Below are 8,877 nucleotides of genomic sequence, written 5' to 3'. Positions count from 1 at the left end.
GATTCTGTCTAAAGGACAAGTTCCCCAGAGCCCTGCACTGGGGCAGACCAGGCCTAGGGGTGGGTGATATCCTCATTCTGATCCTTCTGCTCTGTTCCTGGTCTCCTCACTCTCCTACACACTCCTCCTAAGACAATCTCAATACATAACATACACCTGAATCCCTTCTCAGGCTCTGCTTCTAGGGACCCCAATCTAAAACACTCACAAGCAGCCTTTGCTGCTGAGGGGCTTCTCCTCTCCCATGGATCTCAGACACCTAACGATGTAAATTACAGGGGAAACATAGTAAATGATATAATAGAGGCCCAAGCAAAGAGATCTGCCAATGCTTCACAAATAATAGTATTAATATCATTGAGGGTCGCTGACTCAACTAAAGAAATAAACACCCTTTTTGGTATATCATGCCTTTGGCAGCTGTCTGTTGCCTTGGGGTCAGGTGAGAAAGAAAAACAGCAAATGAAATTTTGTTCTACAAGCACACAGTGCTATGGGGCAGTGTCAAAGCTGAGAGATTAAGAAAGAATAGCCCAGCAGCCAGGCACACTTGGCTTTTTTTTTTTTTTTCATAAAATCACTCCCTTCCTTTCTCTGCAAAGGGTATAAGGTGGTTTACTAGAGACCAGGGTTCCCCTAGAAAAGAGAACCTCTCTAGGAAATATACACCATTACTGGTCATGTGGTCTTAACACAAGTAGCTTGATTTCTGCAAAATATTCAGAATTATTTTGGCTATAAGGGGAAAAAAATCCAACTCTGCCCTAAAATGAAAATCTATTGACTCTTGTAACTTGAAAAAATAGCGGTGGGTAGGCATTTTATAAAAATCGATCCAGGGGCTTCAAATATTTCTTCAGATGTTACTATCCATTTTCTCTTTCTCTTTCTCTATATTCTCTCCTGCTACATGTGGAAGTCATGGCTACATTTAGTCTCTGGGCTTCATCATTAACCCAATCATGCCACAGTTAAGAAGACGTTTCCTTCTCCAGGAGAGACACTGAGTGATCTGGTTTTGGTCAGGTTCATACTCCCTCACCAATCAGTGTGATACAGGAATGGAGAATCATGGCGGTGCTCTCTGGATCACATGTCCACACTGTGGGGTAGGATCACTGTGGTGTGTTGAAGCAGGAAGTAGAAATTCCTCAAAGCAACTGAGACGCCAGAAGATGAGGGAGGAGGGGACAAAAACAAGAGCTGTCATCTACACTCAGACTTTCTTTGCTTTTGAAATGGGGACAATCATTTCTAGGCATGGTGGTGATTACAAGGGTTAAATGTTCTCATGATATCAAAGCACTCAGCCCCTAGTATGCATGGCACAGGCCAGTCACTGAATTTCTTCCTTCTTCTGGTCTTCCATGTAGATAAGAAAGGGCAGTGGAGTTATTTGTTCTTTTTGTTCTGCTAATCTCAGCTCTACTATTTCATAGGACAATCATAAGACAATGAACCTCGTGCTGGGCCTGGGCCTCTTTCTGTCTGGCCTCCTGTCCACAGAAGGACTTTTGATATCCAGTAACTCTCCAAATAGCCATGGAGCAATGAGCCATGACCAAGCGTGGAAGGTAAAGAGGAATGCCCATCAGCTGGCCAAAAGCAATATGGACTTTGGCTTCAAGCTCCTCAAGAAGCTGACCTCCATCAGCTCCAAGCAGAACATCTTCTTTTCTCCCCTGAGCATTTCCACCGCCTTCTCCATGCTGTCTCTGGGTGCCCAGGACTCCACCTTGGCTGAGATTAAGCAGGGCTTTAACTTCAGGAATCTGCCAGAGAAAGACCTTCATGAGGGCTTCTACTACCTCCTCCACAAGCTGAACCAGGAGAAGGAGAGGATCAAGATGGACATCGGGAACGTCCTGTTCATTGACCAGAAGCTGAGGCCACAGGAGAGGTTTCTGAGAGAGACCAGGAACATGTACAATGCAGAAACAGTTTCTGCCAACTTTCACGACTTGGAATATACTGAGAAGAAGATCAATGGCTACATCAGTCGGAAAACTCATGGTATAATCAGTAACATGGTCACAAATATAGACCCTGGCACTGTGCTGCTTCTTGCAAACTACATTTATTTTCGAGGTAAGGCTTGACATGTGTTGGTGTGGTGAGAATAGGGTGGCCAAGCAAAGTGAATAAAGTTGGTAATTTGATTGCTCTTAAGTCCCTACGTCATCAAGTTCTTACTTCATCTCTCACTTAATCCATGGCATGAGTATATTGAAAGGCACCTCAAAGAGCTGCTTTGAGACCTAGTGGGATAAGTCCCAGTGACTGTATAGTCAGTATTGAGTGGATGCTAGTCATTGTCAGCATCACCATGTTCTGTTCTCTGCCTGTAAAATGAATACCATGGTGCATAACCTGTCTGGTAGTTAATGGGAGTCAAAGTGAAAATGTTTGTGAAATGTGCTTTGTGAAGTATAAATTATTCTTCACGTGCATTTTTCATTAATACCAATTATCTTAATGCCACATTGGTTGTAGCAGTTGGAGGGATATCCCTGCCTTTGTTTCTTATATATGAAAAGACTCCCCGGGTGTAAGGGAGAAACTGAAGAAGAAGATGGAAGAATGTTCTCAGATTCAAGCTTCATAGGCACACTGGCACACATCTATGTTCCCAAGCATTTGGGAGGCGGAGACAAAAGGATCTCAGGACTGAGGGCAGTCTTGGCAACTTAGTGAGGCCCTTTTTTAAAATAAAAATAATGTTTAAAAGGCCTTGGGTTATACTGTGGAGGTTACCAGGCTACCTGGGTTTAATCTTCAGTAACACACACACACACACGCACACACACACACACACATGCACACACACACTCCAGCTTTATTCTTCCTTCTACATACAACTATTATACTACTTGCACACACAGAGATTGGCCCAAAGAGGCACTGTCAGTAATATGGTTTTGATTTTGGAAGTTCAGGCTTCCCAAATTCTGTTGAGAGTTTGATGTCTCTTAAGGAAAAAAAAATTGGTAATTGCAATCTTCAATCACAATCTGCCCAAGTCAGGGAGATAGAAGGAAGAATTTGGAATTTATCGAGGTCCCTATGTTCTCTAGATCACATCAGAACAACCATGGTGCCTGTGATGACTAGCGTCCACTCGATAATCACTATTCACAGTCATTGATCTGTGCTGACTCATCCCACCAAGTGTTGCAGCAGCTTTTAAAGGTGCCTATCAATATCCTCATCCTTTGAATTAAGGACACCAAAACCCAGGGATATGAAGGTCATCCTGTTAGAATGACCAAGGTCATCCTTTTACAACAGTGAAACTAGGATTTGAACTCAGAGAGCTGGTACTCAGGCCCTTTATTAAAGTCTCTGGGAGTAGCCTGTTTTAAAAGACACAGATCTGAGTTTATGTGCAGTGGGTAGAAGCATTCTTAGGATAAAAAAGGGGGAGCACCCAAACACCCAGCTTTAATTCTTTCCAGCAAGCTCCCAAGGGCAGCTTATTCCATTAGTTTTTGTAGCTCCACACAAGAGGAGCCCTCCAGGGCTGACTTAAATTGAATCAAGCATAGAGAAGAGTCAAGAATTTTTACTTACATCACACCCAAAGAGCCCCAGCAATTGCAATCCAGTCCCCTCTGTTGGGACAGAATCGACGGGCATTCTCAGCCTCAGGGGTACGGGGGCTTAGGGTGACGTGCTGCTGTTCTCTCAGCAAACCTGATCTTAGTTTCTTTGAGAACTGTTCACTGGACCTGAACTCATCCCACAAGAAGTCTCCAGAGCATGGAAGGAGGGTGGGGACTCCTATCATCTCTCTCTGATATCCCAGGTTGTCCAATCCCCTTAACTCTGAGTCTGTGTGGGCAGAGACCAGTGGTCAGTTGGATGCAGTTACCTCCTTTCCCTTTAGACACTCATGTCATTTTGTCCTTCATTTCTAAGCCAGGTGGCAACAAGAGTTTGACCCAAAACAAACTAAAGAGGAAGATTTCTTTGTGGACAGACACAAGACGGTGAAGGTACCCATGATGTTCCATGGGGGCATGTACGATGTGGGCTATGACAACCAGCTCTCCTGCACAGTCCTGGAGATGCCCTACCATGGGAACATCACGGCCACCTTCATTCTTCCTGACGAGGGCAAAATGAAGCGTCTGGAGGAGGGCTTGGAGGCGGACATTTTTAGCAGATGGAAAAGATTAATCTCAAAAAGGTAAAGAGGGTGCCGGGGGTAAGTAGCTTCTTGCTTCTTCTTCCCGCCCCACCCCACTCTCTCTACTTTTTTCCACGTGGCCAAGTCCTCTTCTGGTGCTATGATGAATTTCTCTTATGGTAGGAGGGAGGCTGGGACATGAGTTTGGGCATACAGTGGGGGCTTGCTCTTGGAGAGAGGCGCATTCAAACACTCCAACTAAGCACCTTGGGGTCCCTCTCGGAGACAATCCTTTCTAAAACCCCTCCTTTAGCAGGTCAGGGGCCCCGTTAGCCCTAAACCACATCTGGGACCTGGCCTCTTGCCACCACCATCTCTGCTCCAACAACTGACTTCCAGGGATGTCCCCTAGCACCAGCTCTCATCCCCAGCCCAATGTTCAGTGTGCTTCTAACTGAATGAATGGTTTGTTTATTTGGTTTATTTATTTATTTGGTTTATTTTATTGTATGGTATTTATTTTAAGGTACTGGGGATGAAGCCCAAGGGCATTCTCTCTCCGAGCTATACCCCCAGCCCTATTTTTTATTCTTTATTTCGAAACAGGATCTTACTGAGTTGCAGAGAGCCTCACTAAGTAGCTGAGGCTGTCTGTGAACCACGATTCTCCGCTCTCAGCCTCCAGAATGCTGGAATTACAAGCGTGCACCATCATGCCTGGCTTTATTTATTTATTTATTTATTTGGCATTAGGAATTGAATCCAGGGCCATTCTACCTCTGAGCTCCATCCCCAATTCCTCAATACTTTTGTTGTTGTTTTGAAACAGACTCTCACTAGGTTGCTGATAGTCTTGCTAAGTGACCGAGGCTGGCCCATACCTGCAGTCCTCCTGTCTCAGCCTCCCGAGTGCTGGAGTTACAGGCATGCATGTGTGTAATAACGGCAGGCGAGGACAGGAAGGATAGGAAACCATCCGACTTCTGGCTGGGTGTGGTGGTGCATGCCCAGATAGAATGGTACTTCTAAATCCCAAAGACCATGCCACTCCTGCAGTGAAAACCCTACCGTGGTTCTCCTTTTATTCAAGGGAAAAGCCCAGATTTCCTTGCTCTTTTCCTTCTTCGAGGTTTGCTCAAGTGGTGTACGTGGCTCCTGACTTCCCTCATTCCTGTCAGTTTATATTTTCCTTCTTCCCTCCAACCCACCACCTTCTCACACGTTCCCAGAGTGTGTAGATGTGCACTCAGCATGCTTTACATTGGGCTGATTTCGTGATCTGTGCAAAGGCAGGGATCTGTGCCTGTTATGCCCATGTTTGAATTGATTTCAGACACCTGGAACAGCATCTGGTGTACAGTAGGCACTTAATAACATTGTCAAAGCCAGGCATGGTGGCACACACCTGTAATCTTAGTACTTGGGCAGCTGAGACAGGAGGATGGCAAGTTAGAAGCCAGCCTAAGCAACTTAGCAAGACTCTGTTTCAAAATTAAAAAGTACAAATAGGGCTGGTGGTGTGGCTCAGAGGTAGAACACCCTCGAGTTCAATACTCAGTACCAAAAGAATTTTTTTTTTTTTTTGCGGTACTGCGAATGGAAACCATGGACATTCTACCTCTGAGCTATACCCTAGCCCTATTTTTTATTTTTTTTAAACATATTTTAACTATTTGTTGAATGAATGAATGAATAAATAGAAACATTCAAGAGTTGATGGACTAATCAATGGTATTGAAGTCATGAGACTGAATGAGATTCCTGGGGAAAAGTAAAGGCAGAGAGAAGAGGACCTGCACTCCTCTGTGGTGCCAAGAACAGCACCATCGTTTCACACACTGGTCCAAAGGGCTGGGAGAATTTGCCTCATGGAGGCGGAGCTGACTTGAACTCAGGCCTCAGGGCCTGCCGTCTCCTGGGGCAGGACAGGCCCATGTGGCAAGGCTCAGAGCACAGGGTGGACATGGTCGTCAGCACGGCAGAAGGGGACACTGAGGACAGTTCCTGTGTGGGAGGGCTCTGGGCAGGAAGAGGGACTTAGTTCAGAGAGTACAAGTTGCCTTGAAACCACAGCCTCAGGAGCGCCTCCTCTTTCTGTGGAGAGAGGAGAGCAGGGACCTTCAGCACTGGGAGGGAGAGAAGGCTGGCTACGTCTGTCCTGGGGCCTGCCCTGGAAAAACACAGGGCCCTCCCGCTCACCCTGGTCCCTTTCCTCTCCCCAGGGTTATAAACGTGTCCTTACCCAGACTCCACATCTCTGGTACCTACAACCTGAAGGACACTCTCTCCCATCTGGGCATCAGCAAGATCTTTGAGGAGCACGGAGAGCTCACCAGAATCTCCCTCCATCGCAGTCTGAAAGTGGGTGAGGTAAGTGCTGTCCCTCCCATGCAAGGAGGACAACACAGTCCTGGCCAGAGGCCCCATCTCGGCCAGCAAGGGCCCCAGCTGCCAGACAGGCCAGGCTCGAGTCCAGCCCCACCCCTGACCCACGTGGGATCCAGCAAGGTGCCAGAGCGCCCACACCCTAGAGGAGCCCCCTCTCCTGGGGCTCCTTTGAAAACGGACTCAATTTCACAACATATGAAGCCCTGGAATGTTCACCAGGCCCAGAACTGGCTTAGATCTGATCTAGACTTTCTCCCAAAGGCCTCACAGCCTCCTCAGGAGTAAGTGATAGACAGGTTCTGCAGGATGAAGAGCTGAACAAGCAAAGGCCCTGTGGTCTCTGGCCAGGGTGAGCGCATACCTCTTTGGGGCAAGAAGAGAGGACCATTCAGGCAGGGGCATCGGATTTGGTAGGTACAAGATAAGATGCTCACTTAAATTTGAATTTCAGATGAACAATTGATAAAGTTTTTTAGCATATTTCAAATAGTGCATGGACATTTTTATACTTGAACTTATTTATTGCTTGTCTAAAATTCAAATTTAATTGACTCTCCTGTATGTTACCTAGCAAATCAACTTTTGGGTTAAAAGGGAATAAAAGAGGGAGAGATTTTGGACACAGAGAAGAGGGAAGGGGACTGTCCTTTGGGGGAAGGGTGTGGCCACAACAGGAGGGGGTGTGGCCACTGACAAGGTTGGGGGGCAGAGCAGTGGGGCTCAGCCAGTGCCAGGTGTGCTAGCAGAGAGGTTCAAGCGCTCAAGTCAGTCTGGGAGGGATCGAGGCTGCCTCGCTGGGCCAACTGTTAGGTAGGAATCAGTAGGCATAGATTCCCCTTTATTTCCCAATTTGCAAAAGGAAGAAACATAAATAATAGACTTCCAGCCTTTGAGATTTTCCTGCTTTCATTTTGTCTTTATTTTGAGAGGGTATTCTGTGGATTGAGCCCAGGGCCATTCTACATCTGGGCTACACCCCAGTCCTATTTTAGTTTTTATTTTGAAACAGGATCTCCCTAAGTTGCTGAGGCTGGTCGCCAATCTCCTGTTTCATCCTCCCAAGTTCTCAGCCTCCATCCTCCTGTCTCGGCCTCCCAAGTTCTGGTATCACACCATCGCACCTGGCTTCCTGTCTCAGTTTGGAGCCTCCACCCAATTTTTAATGCCAGCCCCCTGTATCTCACAGGTCTTCTGAGTTCAGTGGTTCGTTTCTTCTCTACATTGAGGCATGCTGGCAACCATGATGCTAACTTAGGGCACTGGCCTCTTTCTTGCAAGTAAAGTTGTAGCATGGAAACAATAGTGCTGCTACCTCCCAGAGGCCCATCAGTTCCTGGCACGGCTCACCTAGGGCAGATGCCAACGTCACTGCGTGGCTCTGGGGTCCCAGGAGTGGTCTCCAAGGGTGAATCTGGGTCAGGATCCCTCTTACTCTTCTGCCAGGTGGAGCTCAGACTCCACAGATCCTTTCTGCCTCAAGCATTGTTAATAACTCCCTGAAATTCACGAGAAAGAGAGAAAACCCATCTTTGTCTCCCTGCCGGGGCCTCTGACACCAGCTGTGTTCTAGCTGTGCTGGGCAACTTTGGCCAGGCTGTCTGCCTCTCTGGGCCCCTCCTGCCTCTGGCCCACTCAGCCTCCGGCAGGCCTGGCAGACACTGACCTGGGTCTTGGTTCCTGCAGGCCGTGCACAAGGCTGAGCTGAAGATGGACGAGAAAGGTGTGGAGGGCGCTGCGGGCTCCGGAGCGCAGACGCTGCCCATGGAGACACCGGAAAACCTCAAGTTCAGCAGACCTTTCCTGATGATGGTCTACGAGAAGGCCACGCCTTCCATGGTCTTCTTGGCAAAGATTGTTAACCCTAAGGGGCAATAAAGGAGAAGTCTTGCTTGTCTTGGACCTCAACTATGGTGTGGGCTGGAAACGTGTGATCTCCGTGGGTTGGAGGCCACAGACACATTCAAACCCATCCTGAAGCATGGCTGTCTCCTGAGCCCCGCCCCCAGCCAGCCCCAGTGTGGGCTCTGCGGGCTTCTGTGCTGCAGTGACACCCGAGGCTGCCTTCCTGCCCACGGGGGTTTCAGGGTTAGACACCACACCCCTGGCAGGTGGAGAACTTTGTGATTTAATAAATAAACACCTCTCCTCCTGCCAGTAATGCTGACTGTTGGTGGCTATTGGGGGGAAGCTGTGAGCCACACAGCAAGTACCTGGGGTTTGGAATAAGAGTGACCTGGGTTTGCGTCTCAGAATAAGGTGTCTTTGGAAAAGCTATACCCCCCTCTCAGAGCCTCAGTTTCCCTTTTCTAAAGTGAGAATCATGATATACTCCTGTGGTGTTCTTAAGAAGCTGGCACTGT

The 8,877-nt window shown here is 47.5% G+C and overlaps 1 protein-coding gene across 1 annotated transcript; it reads left to right on the top strand.

Annotated features, from left to right (window-relative positions):
- Positions 1-1,454: 1,454 nt before the first annotated feature.
- On the top strand, positions 1,455-8,392 carry SERPINA12 (serpin family A member 12; the record flags this gene model as incomplete). The annotated part of the gene is made up of 4 exons (XM_080707220.1): positions 1,455-2,088; positions 3,919-4,189; positions 6,352-6,499; positions 8,201-8,392. 4 exons carry the CDS (start codon positions 1,455-1,457, stop codon positions 8,390-8,392), a joined length of 1,245 nt encoding a protein of 414 aa, XP_080563346.1.
- Between the last annotated feature and the right edge of the window lie 485 nt (positions 8,393-8,877).

The sequence above is a fragment of the Muscardinus avellanarius genome (assembly GCF_963383645.1).
Source record: "Muscardinus avellanarius genome assembly, chromosome: 12".
NCBI lineage: Eukaryota > Metazoa > Chordata > Mammalia > Rodentia > Gliridae > Muscardinus > Muscardinus avellanarius.
Note: the sequence above shows the minus strand (reverse complement) of the source record. Positions and strands in the feature narration are given on the sequence as shown.